This window comes from Chionomys nivalis, chromosome 3, assembly GCF_950005125.1.
Source record: "Chionomys nivalis chromosome 3, mChiNiv1.1, whole genome shotgun sequence".
Lineage (NCBI taxonomy): Eukaryota > Metazoa > Chordata > Mammalia > Rodentia > Cricetidae > Chionomys > Chionomys nivalis.
In genome coordinates, this window is record NC_080088.1 from 1,439,081 (window position 1) to 1,457,187 (window position 18,107).

Consider the following 18,107-nt stretch of genomic DNA (forward strand, 5'->3'; position numbering starts at 1 on the left):
GGTGTGTCTGTGTGTGAGTGTGTCTGTGTGCATATGAGTGTGTCTGTGTATGTGAGTGTGTCTGTGTGTATGGGTGTGTCTCTGTGTGTGTATGGGTGTGTCTGTGTATGTGTATATGTCTGTGTGTAGCGTGTGTATGTCTTCCCCACACACCCCAGTCAGTGTGATATGTCACCCCAAACACTGTTTACTTAGACATCCTTCAGAATCTTCTCCCTCTCTTGTATTATCCCTAAAATCCTTTCTTCCCTAAATAGTTTCATCCAGACCTTTCCCTTGAGTTTAGCATCTGCACCTGCAGACACTCCTGGGCAACAGGGTTTTAACACTTTCTTCACTCGATGACCTGACTCACGTACCCCAACAACGTCAGAGTCCTAGGTATTGATGATGCATTGTGGCTCTCTGCTGTAACAGGCAAACTAAGGAGTGCCAGTGTGCTCTTTGTGGCCTCCAGCCCGTGCAGCAAGGTAGGGCTGTGAATGGCATGCCCCCAGGGGGCCATTCCCCTGTTTACATTCACATTCAATCCCGAGAACACAAAATTTTTGTTCACAAGATGAGCGTGTCTACTGTGGGGGTTGTTCCAACTATGATTTCTTTGAATAATTTATCAACTGCTTAACGCTCATCAAATTTGGCATTTTATGGGGAAAATGTGTGTAAGCACTCCTACTTTTTAATCTCATTCTCTGAAAAAACTTATTTTAAGTAAATATGGTTTTCTCTAAATAAGGATTTTAATATTGCAGGGAAGAAGGTGTGACTTGGCATATCCCAGGACTGCCCTGTGAGGTGTGTTAGGTGTGATCTTGCTGCTAATGTTTGTTCTCATTGTGCACCCCTTTCTTGTGTCACTGCTGTGACCAAATACAAACAGCCAGTTAAAGAAGCAAGGCTGATTTTTGCTCCCTCTCTGATAGGGTGTGGTCTACCGTGGGGTAGACACCGAGGACTTCATGGTAGTGGGATGTGTGTCTGGGACACCTTCCATCTAAGCGGACTGGGACACGGACAAGAAGCAATGCTGCCACTCAGCTGGCCTCCCTCTTTGCATTCAGTCCAGGGTCCTAGTTCCTAGGACTACCCTCCCCACACAGTGTCTTTCCCCTCTCCGCTTCACAGGCATACCCAGAGGGAAGTCTTCGGTGACATCTTAGGTTGCCAGTGAAGATTAATTATTACTCCTTGGCATCATGGTTCCTTTTTTTATGATTCTCTCCCAGGTGCTGGGGTCCCCCAGTTCCAGCCAATTGCCCTGAATGGCAGAATCCAGGTCCTGAGTAATGGCTCACTCTTGATTAAGCACGTTGTGGAAGAAGACAGTGGCTACTACCTCTGCAAGGTCAGCAACGATGTGGGCGCGGACGTCAGCAAGTCCATGTACCTCACAGTGAAAAGTAAGGAGGAAGAATGCTTTGTTTTCCCTGCGTAGGTCTTTGGGGGCTGCGCTTTTCGGGTGTTTCATGCATACTTGTCTCGGAGCAAAACCAAGCAGGTTTCTCTGTAGCTGATACTTCTAGTTTTCAGCACTGGAAATACTTTAAAAAAAAATGGAAAATGACAGTAAATTATCAGCAGTCATCTGGGGATCCCCACATCCTGGGTGTGGGCGAGCATTCTTCTGAGGAGCTGGTTCCCAGGTCACTGACCTCAGGCTCTAGTGCCCACGATTTTATGCACTGATCCCAAGTCAAGGAGTTCAGGGCATGGCCTTACAGATATTCTTATGAGAGCCTGTTTCGTGTGTTTAACAAAAACTGGCTTGGCCATAGGTTTCCTTTATAAAGTAGTTATTGGTAAAGGTCCTTGCTGCCAAGCCTGACAATCTGAGTTCAGTCCCTAGAGTGCATATGGCAGAAGAAGAGGATCAAAGAGCAATTTCTGCAAGTTGCCCTCTGACTTCCACATACAAGCTGTGGTACTCCCCTTACCTCTCATGCTCCCCCCCACCCCCATGCTCTCCCTCCACCCCATCCACAATAAGATAAATAAATGTAAAAATTGTATAGATAGCCACTGGATACCTCATGCCCAACAACAGAGCTGCAGCATGACTGGAGCGGGTGCTGCCTGAGGGTCTGTGCTGTTGAGGAGAGGGCTCTTCACTGTGAAGTCTTCTCTACTCTTGGGTCACAGAACACTCAAGAAAGAACTCAGAGTGGACCATTTCTCGCTGGGTAATGCTCATTAACAAAAGTTTGTGTAGCTATGTATAGCTTTCTGATTAGTTTCCTAAGCTTTTTAGTTTTGTTTTTTTTTGTGTGTGTGTGTTTGTTTTGTGTTTTGCTTTTAATTTTGTTTTTTCAAGAGAGGGTTTCTCTGTAGCTTTGGAGCCTGTCCCGGAACTAGCTCTTATAGACCAGGCTGGCTTCGAACTCACAGAGATTTGTCTGACTCTACCTCCCGAGTGCTGGGAATAAAAGCATGCGCCCACCACCTCCCGCCTTGATAAGCTTTTTGTGGCTAGTTGGCTTTGGTTCTACCCCCTGACAACAAGGATTTGTCTAGACTTTCTCTGCTTTAAAGTGATGTTGCTATTGATATTTAAGAAACTACATCTGTTTAGGAGGACTTGATTTTTAGGGTGTGTGTATGTAATTCAAAGACTTTTTATATGGGTCAATACCTATCCTATACACTAAGGATTTATTTTAGTTCATTATTCTACCAGGAAAAAAATGGGAATTTCAAGCTATTTGCTGAACTTTAGAGTAGAGAAGCATACCACAATTCTGAAACGAGGTTGTTTTTCAAAATAGTTTATTCCGATCTACTGCATAATCTTTGAAATTCCTCATTCTGTGTTCTGGGGGAATTGTGTGGGAAAAAAAAAACCTAAAAACAAATTGTAAAATCAGCATACTTTAAAATAGTAAGATCTTTTAAAATTGTGAGTCCTTAAAATACGCAGGTAAACTAAGCCATGTAGACGGCAGTTAGTCTTTGCACAGCAGGAATAATATATTTGATACTTACTTTGTTAATTTGTAAAATCATTTTTCAATTCTACCAAAAATCTGTTAAGACCTAACAACACAAGGTCTTATGGGGTGCCTGACGTCAGCTGGTCATGGATTTTACCCTTGAGGATGAAAATGCCTGTGCTTTTGAATGAGGAGTAACACAGAAGATGATAGAATGGCTGACTTGTGTGGTATATTGAGTAGCATGTGCCATGTTCATGGCAGATAACAGAAGACGGAACTTCAGCTTCATAAAAGATCTTCAATAATGGGGAAAATGTAAAACATAGAAATTACAGATTTCCACCCCACCGCCATGTCCTCCTTCCACACCTGTGTAGTAGGTGATAGTAGTCAAAGGAGAGCAGAACTCAGGGTCACAGGCCAGGGCACACCTCCTACTTTTGCTATGGGATCAGTGATTTTTTTTTTTTAACATCATCTGGTACCCAAAGTTCGCGTGTTAAAATCTAACACCATCCCGACTGTGATGGTGTTAGAAGACAAGGCTTTGTAAAGTGAGAAGGTATGAGTTCAGCTCCTCAAAGTGGGCTGGCTGCCCATAAGCCAGAAGACAGCCCTCTCTGGAATCCATCCCAATCAGCTCTTCAACTTAAACTGCAGCCACCAGACAGTGAGAAATAATTGTCTGTTGTTAATTCTCCCAGTTTATTACGCATGGAAGCTGGGGCTGGCTAAGGTGTTGTAGAGTTCTAGAGTATGATCCTGCTGCATTGGATTTTGTGAGCATCTAAAGGACAAGATTTTGACACTGGGGTATGAGGGTCATTGCTGAAAGAAAGGGAAGAGGAAAGATGCACACTGTTCACAGGCTGGAGCAAGAGGTATCTCCACGCAATTTACATGGGGGAGGGAGGAGGCAAAAGTTGGCGGTAGGCATTCTAGGACATGTTTCTTAGAACCAGCCAAGTCTTGTGGTCTCTGAAACCATATAATTAGTGTGTTATAAGACAACATAATCATGGGCTATGGAAATAAAGAAAACATAATGACCCTCTAGAAACAGGAGCTTTCAGGAAAATCATTCTGGAGAAGAAAGTATAAATGACATAGCACAGGAAAAAGGAGTAGGAGCAAGAACCTCCAGCTTCAGAGATCGTTTACATGGTGTCAATGACATGACCAACTGTCAGCCCTGCATAACACCTCCAGACTCTGACCAGCCTCCTCCACCCTTGAGGAAGAGTCCAAGTTTCTGGAGACTTCCAAATGGAAGAAAACTAACAATGAAGAAGATTGCATGGCTGCAAATAAAGCTCTAGCGTACTCCCCTTTCTATTGCTCAGTTTTATTTTCATTATTTTAATTAATGTATACTCATGATACAAAGTGATGGGCTTCATTATGACAGTTCATTCAAGTAGAGCATTGCGGTAACCATATTCCATATCCATTACCCTCACCTACCTTCCTGTTCACTAATTTCCTTCCTCTTCTCAAATAGTCCAAGTAGTCCCCTTTAGCTTCCAAATGTGTGTGTGTGTGTGTATCCCATATTATGAGAGAAAATATGTAATATTTGGATTTTTTTCAGTTCTGTTTTAATTCACTTAACATGATCCCCAGTTCTATCTATCTCCCTGTGCATTCTTGCTTACACATAAAACTCGACTGTGTTCTGCTGTGTGTAGATGTATGTTACATGTCCCTGTCCATCCAGATCTTGATGGACCCTTAGGCTGGTTCTGTAACTGGTGTATAGTGAATACTGCTGCAACAAAGGTGAGTAGGTGTCCCCATGGTACTCTAATTTAGATTCCTTTGGGCACATCCCCAAGAGAAGGGTAGCTGAATCATTCAAGCATACTGTTCCTAGCTTTGGAAGAACCTCCCCACTGATTTCCATAGTGGTCGCACTAATTTACATCCCCAGCAGCCTTGCATGAAGACTCTTTCCCCACAACTCCTCACCAGCTCTCGTTGTCATTGGTTTTCTTGGGGCCAGCTCTTCTGTCTATGGTAACACAAAATCAGTCTCAGCGTAGTTTTCATTGGCATTTTCCCCTGATGGTTAGAGGAATAATCTTCATGCATTTGTTGGTGGTTTTTAACTTGTTTTAACTTGGGTATCGCTTTGAGTTCTTTATATATTCTAGTTAATCGGTCTTATGGTATAGGGGCTGCATTTATTTCTACATGGGAGAGCTTGCTGCTTCCTCGGGCTATGTGAAGGGATAGAAGTGGCTGTTCAGATGGAAGTTCAGGGTTCCCAGAATGCAACAGCACTGGAGCTAAGCTTCAAACACATTTGCAAAATATAGACCTGTTATTGAGGACTGTTGGGGTTACAGCGAGAAACTGGGGGTAAGCACTGACTAGCCTTCTGTCCACTTTGCTTACTGGACACAGAGACTGGAGTCAAGAAAGAGGGTGTTATTAGTGACTAACATCCACCACAGCCCTCTTTTGTTTGGAAGCACAAGATGCTTGGCAGATAGTAGGCAGATTATAGGGAGCTGTCAGGGAAAGCCATCAATAGGATGAAAGATGGATCTGTGCGAAGCTGTCCAACTCAGCTGGCGTTCCTGCTTCTGAGACTACACTGTCATCTCAGTACTAATTTATCTTGTAGCGAAAATCATCTCAGGAAAGGAAATCAAACACCAGGAGCGGCAAAGACAGGAACGACAGGGCTCTGCCTCTGATCAAGCCTGGGCTTGGGGCCACAACTACCTCTAACCCTCATGGGTAGCGGATGCAAAAATCAAGCCAGACACCGAGACTACGCCTCTTCAACAATACCAGGGGCTGTTTGGAGTCTCAGGAACAGGGTGATTTTTCTAGAAAAATAATTCTCCAAACAGAAGTCATTCCTAATGTTTCCTGCAGGTGCCAAAATTGCACCTGCCCCCTCCAGAGTTCTGCTACTGGCTGTATCTCTCGAACATGATTGCAGTCACTCACACTGAGCAAGCAGCTCTTCCTTTGTCTGCCTCTCTGCTTCAAACCTTTCTGATCCCCTCATGCAGCATAAAAGAACATCGCTTATCAAACAGGGGCAGGAGCATCCCTGGAGAGGCAGTTACTCTTGGGATCTGATGAAGCCTGTAGCCCCAGAGCAACCCACAGGGCACGGTACAGCCTGACCTGCCACCCACCTCCCACATGCTCAGCCTGGGCACAACTCCGTGATGCCAGGGTGTATGCCAATCTCCTATGTTTTCTGTCACTGTAATAGGAAACTGCCCACAAGCGACTTTTGGGAGAGGAGAGGGTTTGTTCCCAGTCATAGTGGGAACTCAGGGCAGGAACGTGAGCACCCCATGACTTGCTCAGTTTGCTTTCTTTATGGAAATCAGAGTCATCTTTCTAGAAAAGGCACCGCCCACAGTGGGCTAGGTCTTCTCACATTAGTCAACAATGAAGAAAATGTCCCACAGACTTCCTACAAGTCAGCCTGTAGGAGTGGAGGCATTTTCTTTTTCTTTTTTTCAGTTTGCTTTTATTGAGCTATATATTTTTCTCCACTCCCCTCCCTTCCTCTCTTTTCCTACCCTCTCCCACGGTCCCCATGCTCCCTATTTTCTCAGGAGATCTTGTCTTTTTCTACTTCCCATTTACATTACATCTATGTATGTCTCTCTTAGAGTCCTCTTTGTTGTCTAGGTTCTCAGGGATTGTGAATTGTAGGCTATATTTTTGTTCGTTTTATGTCTAAAAGTCACTTATGAGTGAGTATATATGATATTTGTCTTTCTGGGTCTGGGTTACCTCACTCAATATGATGTCTTCTAGATCCATCCATTTGCCTGCAAATTTAAAGATGTCATTATTTTTTCTGCTGTGTAATACTCCATTGTGTAAATGTACCAATTTTCTGTATCCATTCTTTGGTCGAGGGACATTCAGTTTATTTCCAGGTTCTGGCTATGAGAAATAATGCCACTATGAACATAGTTGAGCACATGTCCTTGTGGCACGATTGAGCATCCTTTGGGTCTATACTCAAAAGTGGTATTGCTGGGTCTTGAAGTAAGTTGTTTCCTAATTTTCTGAGAAATTGCCATACTGAAATCCAAAGCAGCTGTACTCCCACTAGCATTGCAGAAGTGTTCACTTTACCCTACAACCTCTCCAGCGTAAGTTATCATCAGTGGTTTGGATCTTGGCCATTCTTACAGGTATAACATGGAATCTCAGAGTTGTTTTGGTTTGCATTTCTCTGATGGCTAAGGATGTTGAGCATTTCCTTAAGTGTCTTTAAGCCATTTTAGATTCCTCTGAGAGTTCTCTGTTTAGGTCTATACCTCATTTTTTTATTGGATTATTTATTCTTTTGATGACCAATTTCTTGAGTTCTTTGTATATTTTGGAGATATATCTTGTTGATATCCAGTTATTCCAGCACCATTTGTTGAATATGCTTTCTTTTTGCCATTTTATATTTTTTGCTTCTTTATCAAAAATCAGGTGCTCAAAGGTGTGTGGATTAATATCCGGGTCTTCAGTTTGGTTCCATTCAACCTTTGTCTGTTATTATGCCAATACCAGGCTATTTACAGTACTGTAGCTCTGTAGTAGAGTTTGAAGACAGGGATTGTGATGCCTCCAGAAGTTCTTTTATTGTACAGGATTGTTTTGGCTATCCTGGGTTTTTTGTTTTTCCATATGAAGTTGAGTATTGTTCTTTGGAGGTCTGTGAAGAATTTTACTGAGCTTTTGATGGGCATGCATTGACTCTGTAGATTGCTTTTGATAAGATTGCCATTTTTACTATGTTAATTCTACCAACCCAAAAGCATGGAAGATCTTTCCATTTTCTGGTGTCTTCTTCAATTTCTTTCTTTGAAGATTTAAAGTTCTTGTCATACAGGTCTTCCACTTGTTTGATTAGAGTTACTCCAGATATTTTATGTTATTTGTGGCTATTGTGAAGGGTGATGGTTCTCTGATTTTTTCTTAGCCCATTTATCATCTGTGTGAAGAAGGGCTACTGATTTTTTTTATTTAATCTTGTATCCTGCTACATTACTGAAGGTGTTTATGAGTTATAGAAGTCCCATGGCAGAATTTTTGGGGTCCCTTGTGTAAACTATCATATCATCAGTAAATAGTGAGAGTTTGATTTCTTCTTTTCCAATTTGTATCCCACTGATCTCCTTTTGTTGTCTTATTGCTCTAGCTAGAACCACAAGAACTGTATTGAATAAATATGGAGAGAGTGGACAACCTTGTCTTCTTTCTGATTTCAGTGGGATTGCTTTGAGATTCTCTCCATTTAGTTTGATGTTGGCTGTTGGCTTTCTGTACATTGCTTTTATTATGTTTAGGTATGTTCCTTGTATCCCTGCTCTCTCCAAGACCTTTATCATAAAGGGGTGTTGTATTTTGTTGAAAGCTTTTTCAGCATCTAATGAGATGACCATATGGTTTTATCTACCAGTTTATTGATATGGTAGATTACATTGATAGATTTTCATATGTAGAACCATCCCTGCATCTCTGGGATAAAGCTGACTTGATCATGGTGAATGATTTTTTTTTTTTGGATGGTTTGCCGGTATTTGATTGAGTATTTTTGCATCAGTGTTCATGAATGAGATTGATTTGAAACTGTCTTTCTTAGTAATGTCTTTGTGTGGTTTGGGTATCAGGGTAATTTTAGCCTCATAAAAAAGAATTTGGCAATGTTCCTTCTGTTTATTTTGTGTGACACAATTTGAGGAGTATTGGTAATAGTTGTTCTTTGAAATTCTTGTAGAATTCTGCACTGAAACCATCTGGTCCAGGGTGTTTATTGGTTGGAAGACTCTTGATGACTGTTTCTATTTCTTTAGCAGTTATAGGTCTATTTAGTTTGTTTTTAATGGTCTTGATTTAATTTTGGGAAGTAATATTTATCCAGAAAATTGTCCATTTCCTTTAAGTTTTCCAATTTTGTAGAGTACAGGTATTTGAAATATGACCTAATGATTCTCTATATTTCCTTCATGTCTGTTGTTATGTCCCCTTTTTCATTTCTGATTTTGTAATCTGGATGTTCTCCCTCTGTCTTTTGTTTAGTTTGGATAAAGGTTTGCCTATTTTGTTGATGTTCTTTAAGAACCAACTCTTTGTCTGATTGATTCTTTGTATTGTTTTCTTTGTTTCTATTTTGTTGATTTCAGCTCTAAATTTGATTATTTTCTGGCCTCTAGTCCTCCTGGGTGAGTTTGCTTCTTTTTGTTCTAGAGTTTTCAGGTGTTCTGTTAAGTCACTAGTGTGGGATTTTTCCAGATTTTTTTATAGAGACATTTAATGCTATGAGTTTTCCTCTTAACACTGCTTTCATTGTGTCCCATAAATTTGGGTCTATTGTGTGTTCATTGTCATTGAATTTTAGAAAGTCTTTTATTTCTTCCTTGACCCATTGATGATTCAAGTGAGTGTTGTTTAATTTCCATGAGTTGTGGGCTTTCTGGAATTAGTGTTGCTGTTTAACTATAATTTTAAGCCATGGTGATCCAATAAGGTACATGGGGTTATTCCATATTTTTGTATCTATTGATTTTTGCTTTGTTACCTAGTATGTGGTCAATTTTTGAGAAGGTTCCTTGAGTTGCTTAGGAGAAGGTATATCTTTTTTGTTTGGATGGAATGTTCTATAGATGTCTGTTAAGTCCATTTGATTCATAATGTGTAAATTCTCTTATTTCTCTATTTTCTGTCTGACAGACCTGTCCAATGGATGAGAGTGTGGTGTTGAAGTCTTCCACTATTAGCGTGTAGGATTTAATGTGTGATTTAAGCTTTATTAGTGTTCTTTTACATATGAGGGTCCCCTTGTATTTGGGGCATAGATGTTCAATATTGAAATTTCCACTTGATGGATTTTTTCTGTGACTAATATAAAATGTCCTTCTTTGTCTCTTTTGATTGATTTTTGTTTGAAGTCTATTTTGTTAGATATTATGATAGCTATACCAACTTGTTTCTTAGGTCCATTTGATTGGAAATTTTTTTTTCCAACCCTTTACCCCTAGGTCATGTCTGCCTTTGTGGTTGAGGTGTGTTTCTTGTATGCAGTAGAAGGATAGATTCTGTTTTCTAATCTATATCTAATCTGTTAACCTCTGTCTTTTTATGGGTGAGTTGAGTCCATTTATATTAAGGGATGTAATGACCAGTGATTGCTAGCTCCTGGTAATTTAGTTTTTATCATTGGTGATGTTATTGTATGTGTTTTCCCCTTCTTTGGGAATTCATCAATTGTCTGTGTTTTTGTGGATATATAGCCAACTTCCTTGGGTTAGAGTTTTCCTTCTAATACTTTGTGTAAAGCTGGGTTTGTGGCTAGGTATATTGGTTAAATCTGGTTCTGTCATGGAATATCTTGTTTTGTCTGTCTATTGTGATTGAAAGTTTTCCTGGGTATAGTACTCTGGGCTGGCATTCTTGGTCTCTTAATGGCTGCATAATGCTTAACCAAGACTTTCTGGCTTTCATTGTTTCAATTGAGAAGTCGAGTGTAATTCTGATAGGTCTGCCTTTATATGTTACTTGGGCTTTTTCCTTTGCAGCTCTTAATTTTCTTTCTTTATTCTGTATGTTTAGTGTTTTGAAGATTATGTGGTGAGGGGATTTTTTTTATCCAATCTGTTTGCTATTCTGTAAGCTTCTTGTATGTTCATATGCATATATTTCTTTAGGTTGGGAATTTTTTCTATAATTTTGTTGAATATAGTTTCTGTGCTTTTGAGTTGGACTTCTATCCTTATTATTCTTTGGTTTGGTCTTTTCATGGTGTCCCAAATTTCCTGGATATTTTGTGTTAAGCTTTTGTTAATTATATGTTTTCTTTAACTGATGAGTCTATTTCCTCTATTGTATCTTCAGCACTTGAGATTCTCTCTTCCATTGTTGCGGGAAGTCCTTCCGCTCCTCCATCCAATAGCCGCTGAGATACCAGCCCATTGGGGCGTGGTCTCTCTCCCTTTAAAAAAGCGGCCACTTCCCTCCTCGCTCTCTCTTCCTGCTCCGCTTCTGGCGACTAGACTCCCTTCCTGATTGCGCAGAGGGCTATTGTCTGTGATGGTGATCTGTAAGTTTTTTCCCTTTTAAATAAATAACCATTATATTAATCATAATTCCAAACTAGCGTGGGATTGTTTGTGACTTACACCTTCGCCTTCATTCCATCTCTTGTATTCTACTGTTTATGCTTGCATTTGTGGTTCCTGATCGTTTTTTCATAATTTCTGTTTCTATAGTTCCCTCAGTTTGTGTTCTTTATTGTCTCTATTTCGGTATTCAAGTCTTGAATCATTTCTTTCACCTGTTTGATTGCTTTTTCTTTGTTTTTGCTAAGGAATTTGTTGATTTCTTCCAATTCATTCCTAGTCCCACAGAGATCTCTGGCTTAGGCCTGCTACCTTAGAGGTGGATCCCTTGTACCTGTTCCTGTGGAGGTAATTTTCTCAGGCCTGCTCTGGCTGAGGTCGCTGGCCCAGGACTGTTCCCACAGATGTCCCTGGCTTAGACGTACTCCCACAAAGGTCCTTGGTTTGAGCCCAGTCCCACCAAGGTCTCTAGCTCAGGTCTGCTCTCTTGGACGTTCCTGACTCATGCCTGGTCCTGCAGAGGACTCTGGTTTGGGCCTCTTCCCTTGATGGTCACTCCTTTGTACCTGCTTCTGTGGAGGTCGTTGCCTCTGGCCTGTTCAGGTGAAGTTGCTGGCTCAAGACTGCTCCTGTGGAGGTCATTTCCTTGTACCTGCTCCGGCAGAAGTTGCTGGCTCAGAACTGTTTCCACAGATGTCCTTTGGCTTGGGCCCGGTACTGCAGAGGTCTCTGGCTCAGGCCTGTTCCCTTGGCTGTCACTCCCTTGTACCTGCTCCTGTGGAGGTTGTTGCCTTGGGCCAGAGGCATTTTCTTAATTGAGGTCACCTCTTCCTCCTGTTAGGAGCCCTGTGAGCCCCGTGGAGAGCCCTGGGAGCACATGAGCTGTGTGAGCCCTGTGAGGAGCCCTGTGGGGAGCCCTGTGGGGAGCCCTGTGGGGAGCCCTGTGGGGAGCCCTGTGAGGAGCCCTGTGGGGAGCCCTGTGAGGAGCCCTGTGGGGAGCCCTGTGAGGAGCCCTGTGAGGAGCCCTGTGGGGAGCCCTGTGGGGAGCCCTGTGGGGAGCCCTGTGGGGAGCCCTGGGAGCACATGAGCTGTGTGAGCCCTGTGGGGAGCCCTGTGGGGAGCCCTGTGGGGAGCCCTGTGAGGAGCCCTGTGGGGAGCCCTGTGAGGAGCCCTGGGAGCCCTGTTGGGAGCCCTGGGAGCACATGAGCTGTGTGAGCCCTGTGAACCCTATGGGCACGCCAGCACATGCCTGAAAAGGTGAAATTGGAGAACTCCCTTCTGTAATTCATTCAGAGTTGAATGCAGCCTCAGGCCACAACTCTCTCCTCTCCCTTGAGGACACCCAGGTCAGACCTCTGCAGGGACAATCTGGAGTGCTTGTGTTAGGACACATCCAAAGTCAGCATCCCCAGAGCACATTGGCTGATGAGATTTTATAATGCAGGGCAAGTCATGGTGGGGTGTCCGAGGCCATCAGGGCAGGAACCGGCCATCTGTTCTTTGTAATTCAGACAAGGCTAAGCAGAGTGGCTGAGACCCATGGGGTCAGTAGAACTCTGTGCACACACATTCTTCCTATTCATCCAAAATCCCCTCGCTGTTGGATCAGTGGATTTGAGAGTGCAAAGTTGATGTCCACATTTTATGTCTTGCCACTCAACTATGGATATTAAAGCCAACAGTAGTGGAGTAGCCCACATACTCACAGGCCAACAAGAACCTTGTCATCACAAAGCTGGTGAGCTGGACCGTAGCTCACCGCATGCCAAAGAACTGTGGGTTTGCATGGTCATTATATTAAAAAGAGAGATGTGGGATTTTTCAAATACAGTAGAGTATTCATCTCCACCATAGAGAGAGTGAGAAGGTAAAAGGTGCTCCGGTGATTCTAATTTCCATGTTTGTATTATTAGTCTATTTTAGTTACACAATGAAATGCCTAATGCCTAACTGTCTATAAGCCTGTTTTGGAAATTGAAAGACTAAGGTCCTGATTCTGGTGATGAACCCTAAGCCGCACCATACTATCACAGATGTCATCATGGTGGGAGCACATCAGAAAGGAAGAGCCGTTACCAGACAGGAAATGGATGCTTTTTCAAAGTTATCTTTGTAGGTAAATGCACACAACTCTGTCTCAGTCTTCCTGCTGCATGTGCAGTATCTTAGTGCATGGCTGGGTAGCATTTGACCCTTATCTCATACTCAGTGGTCCTGGAGACCATGCCCTGTGTTTGCACCTGTTGAAATAAGCTACTGTGGAAATGGAAAAGTAGCAGGTTCCAGCCAGTGTGCGTCATAGAAAGGAGAGATACCAGACCACAGACAGCAGACACTGAGAGGAGGCTTTGGAAGGTGATATTTTCACTTCTCTGCTTTCTATAGACGTCTAAGCACAGCTAGAGAGTGAGACTTCCTGCCTCAGGTGTGCAGGCTGGGAGCCTCATCTTCTGTGCCTTGTGTGTAGGCTTGATGCAGGATGGGTCATCATTAGGAGTGAAACATGGTCAGGAAGTGTTTGCCATTCTGAGTTCACAGTCATGTCTTAGGATGTCAAGAAGGAAGGGAGGACTTTTGCTTAAAACTTAATGACAATTCCACGGGTATCGGGGATGTTCTCACCCTGATGATACTGGTCATGATGTGATGCTGTTTAGGGCTCATCACCAGAGCCAAAATTTTAGTCTTTGGATTTTCAATTTCCAGAACTATAGCTGACTAGGCCTCCCACTTTTGGGACTGGTTCTTAACTGAAGGAAGATAGTTGTTATGTATGGATCTTGAAAGCTGTACCAATTCTGGTTCTTTTATGTGTCAATTCTCTAGGCATGGTTCCTCAATACCATCACAGATGACACTATGAAGGTCTACCACAATATTAGCATTTAAATTGGTAGCTAGTGAATAAAGTATTTTTTGCCCTCTATAATACCAGTGGGCCTCATCAGCTAAAGACCTTTAAATAAAACAATCATTCAACCCTCTTCATATCAGTAAGTGTACAGATGTTTTTACACATCAAACTTATTGAAACATCCGGTCCTGGTTAGGAATGGATTCATTCTGTTTTCTCCTGTTGCTGACTTCAAATGCACTCTGGGTTATCTTCTAGCCCATCACAATGGTCAGTCCAATTTAAGCTGTGATGTTCTGCCCTCCCTTGGCCTGGAGCATCCAGTCTTTTCATTCAGGACTGCTTGCTCCTATTGTGTTGGGGTGATACAAGAAGGCAGTGGGGGACAAAAGATCTTTTATTCACCTTGGCTCTGGCTATTTCTCTAATGTTTGCTGACCATCAAAGCCCTCTGTTTGACAAATGGTCTACATCCTAGCACCATTCTTTACTCCAGGCAGTGTCCTGTGATTCGGTTCAACTCTCACACTAATGACCTGGAGTTAGCATCAGGTCCCAGCAAGACTTCCCTCACTTCAGACACCAGCAGTAATTGGAGTTCTCAGATGGCTTCCTCTTCTGCCTGGCAAGTTCTGAGTTAAAGGTCACACAACCTCTTTGTATTTGATAATTTGTTATAACAACTTATGGAACTCAAAACTGTACTAAGTGACATGATGACAGAGGATCCAAATGAACATCCGGATACACGGGGACATGTGACAACATCTGGAAGGGTCCTTGGCTCACGGTTCAGGAGTTTCTGTGCTTGTGTATTTGGGCATTGTCTCTATCTCAGAACACTGAAAGGTGTCATTATTCCTGGGCATCTGTGAATAAATGTCTACTCACCATAGGTAGGCAGCCAGCAGCAGAACACAACACAAACAAACAAACCATCCAAGTACATCTTGGTGAACCAATGATCTTTGTTAGGGTTACTTGCAGAAATATGGGTGAAGAGTTGGTTACAGGAAGAGAAATCTTTCAAAGACATCTGCATCACCCAATGCCACCCAGCATGAGTGACACTCATGAAATTTGGAAACCTGGAGGCCACTGCAAAGCTGCCAGTTCCTCAGCAGCTTAGGGAGGATTAGTCTAGGCAGCTCAGTGGGTCTGAGCCCCTTCTAGTCAACTGGGCTTATCAGACCTTGTCCAGGTCAGTTTCAGAGACTTCCTGGAGGTACTGAATTGTTTATGTCATGAGTTTAGCAAGCTTACTTTCAGCATGGAATGTTTCACCAGCACTACACCATCTTAAATGTTAAGCAGCTTCCCTCAAACATGGAAGAAAGTTTGACCTGATAGGATATTGTTACACCACCACCAAGAAATCTCTTTGGGTCTCACTGTCCAGAGCTTGTATCTAAGTTCCCGAAGTATAATTTGATTAAATTATCGGTCATGTGATGAACTTGAAATCCAGCTACTCCTACTCCCAGATGTCACGGCTGGGGATGAATATTCAGCCTTCTGATTGTAGACTTGCTTTCTTCTGGGATGGATAACCCATCCTTGGAAACTTATTTGTTCTATAATGAGTCACTTCAACAGCACAAGCTCAGGCATGGCCGAAAGGGCCTACTAGTGATAACAGAATGCATTCATAACTCAGGGAATTCCATAAGGTTTTGAAGTTGTGTCAAGGAAACCCAGGATAAATGCTGAATACACTGTTTATTGGGGTACATAATCAAATATATATGACTTATTTGAGAAGAAATTTTCAGACATCTTTCTGCACAATTCCCAAGTTAGGGGGCCTGGAGATAGATAATTGTGCCTTCTCAGTGGTACCCCTCATCACACACAGAGTCTCCGACTTGTGACCTCAATAACCTTTATAACATCAGCCTTTCAAGGCATTTAATGATAGTGATGTGAAAACTTATCCAATACAAGAGACAGAAACAAGGAGCACTCCATCATCAGGACTGACTCACCTGGCAGAAAACATGGGAATGATGGGCACTGCCCCCAAAATTTACAAACATATTGGTAAATACTATTCTCTTAAATACTGTATGCATGTCTGTTTGCCCATAGCTGGAAACACCTAAATGCTTTTTCACGGTCTATTCCAGGCAGGCCTCTATGTATTTGCTGAGTATCTGCGTGTCATGCAGTATCATGCCACATGTGATTTTTAATGGTCGGTGTGCCCCACAGCATACCTAGCCGAGGTAATACATAGTCCTGCTCTCGGTGGTCTGGTGTGCGTCTGGTCCTTTACAAGCTCAGCTGCCTCCACAGCAGAGCAGCCTACGCCCTGCTCCCCTGATCATGGGAAAGAGGATGCACTGCATGCAGTAGGAACCTCTCAACCTGCATACGGCCCCCTGTTTCCCCACAATACAGCGCGAAGGAGAGTGAGAGCATCCATGGTGATCTTACAAATCCTAGAGTTTTCCTGGCAAGCAGAGAAGGAGCCCCAAGGGTGGGACTTGGAAACCCAGGTAGCACCAGCTCACAACCCAGCCACTTGCTCTTTCCCGTTCAAGTCCTGTGTGTTCCAAAGCAGCCCTCCGTGAAAGCAGTGCTTAATTACTTCCGGCAACCTCCGTGGGCAGAAGATGTCAGTAATCTCTCAAATGTTCTCATTAGTGCTGAGGTTGGGGATGTCAGCTCCGGCCCAGTGCAGCTCAGCAGCCATCACTGGGGTGTCGCCCGGCACTTCAGGGGTGTCTTAATGTGTGTGCTGCCCTTTCTCTGATGAGCAGCAGAGATAAAGGAGACCACAGAAAAGCCATCAGGGGATTGAGAAATGCTGGGTCGATTCTTCAGTGGGGAATGTAAAATGGCCGTGTATTACATTGCGTTAGCAGCCATCAATCAAAAATGTCCATGTCCATTGTAAGTGTGCAATCTTGTAGCAATTATGGTGGACCACTGATGATACAGCAGCAGGCTTGAGACGCTTATTTCCAGCTTTCCACACGGACCACGCAGGTCTTTCTGTTTGATTTCTTAAAGGCAAAAGCCCCCCCCTTTCCCCATATCCGAATCCATGCCCTTGATTTCTCTTTAAAACAGCTAAGCTCTTACCCACTGCAGGATATTATTTTTTTCAGACACGCTGTAAGCCTGTAGGAAGCAGGGGATGCTAAGATGCTGCAGGGACCAAACTTCTAAAGAATCTATGAGCCCTCAAATCTCCAGGTCAGGCTGCAGGCCTCAGCACTGCAGAGGAAGACTCTCAACCTAGTACACAGGCCATCTTCATAGTTTTAAAAGGCCAAGGTCATGAAGCCAAGGTCACTGTGAGTGGAATTTATGAGGTAGACTATGATGGAGCTTAAAACCTCAGGGAAACCTCAGCTTCTTTTAAAACATCACTACCATGGTCTCAAGAATGTGACAGGATGGGGCTTTCTGCTGGTAGGATTGTTCTCAGCCCTTATAAAATTATCCCACTACCCCTTCCAGGCGTGAGGCTGCCTGGGTGGAGCTACACACCAGACCTGCAGTTCCCCACTCTCCTCTGGCTTCATGGAACCGCTGCCTCTGCTTCTATCCCACCTCAAGTCAGTGCCCAACCCCCAAATCTGTATCCTAGGCCACACAGAATGCTCACAACAGATTTCCAGACCCATATGATGCTATACACAGAAGTCAAAAATAGTGTGCGTGTGTGCGCGCATGCACACGTGTGCTATCTCAGCTCTGTAGTCTAGATGCTCCTAAGACTGAATGGGAGACAGAGATGGGAGAATCCCCAGAAGCTGGGAAACTGAAGAGCTCATTGCATTCATACACACGCACACGCACACATTAGAAGGTAAGAGTTAAAATCTAAGGTTGATCCCTGACCCCCACAAGCACACTGTAGCAAATCACCCCAGTGTGTGCATGCATGCACACACATACATGTGTACACACACTCACACACGAATACACTCATTTTTTTTAAATTAAGGGTTTTTAACATAGGGTAACCAACTGTTCCAGTTTCCAGGAGACTCTCAGATTTAATGGGTGATATAGGATTCCCCTCTGTATGCTATGATTACCATTGGTTAAAAAAGAACTGCTTTGAGCCTATGGCAGGGCAGAAGAGAACTAGGCAGACAAAGCTATGCTGTCTGCTGGGAGAAAGAAGGGCAAAGTCAGAGAGAAGCCATGGAGATGCCACACAGTGAAACTTTGCTGCTCAGCCACAACCTCGTGGTAATGCACAGATTAATG

The 18,107-nt window shown here is 43.2% G+C and overlaps 1 protein-coding gene across 1 annotated transcript in view; it reads left to right on the forward strand.

Annotated features, from left to right (window-relative positions):
* Dscam (DS cell adhesion molecule) overlaps positions 1-18,107 on the forward strand; it is a 544,090-nt gene that overhangs the window by 361,857 nt on the left and 164,126 nt on the right. Inside the window, exon 12 of the mRNA XM_057763777.1 lies at positions 1,227-1,400. Within this exon, the coding sequence (XP_057619760.1) occupies positions 1,227-1,400 (174 nt within the window). The remainder of the gene's footprint in view (positions 1-1,226; positions 1,401-18,107) is intronic.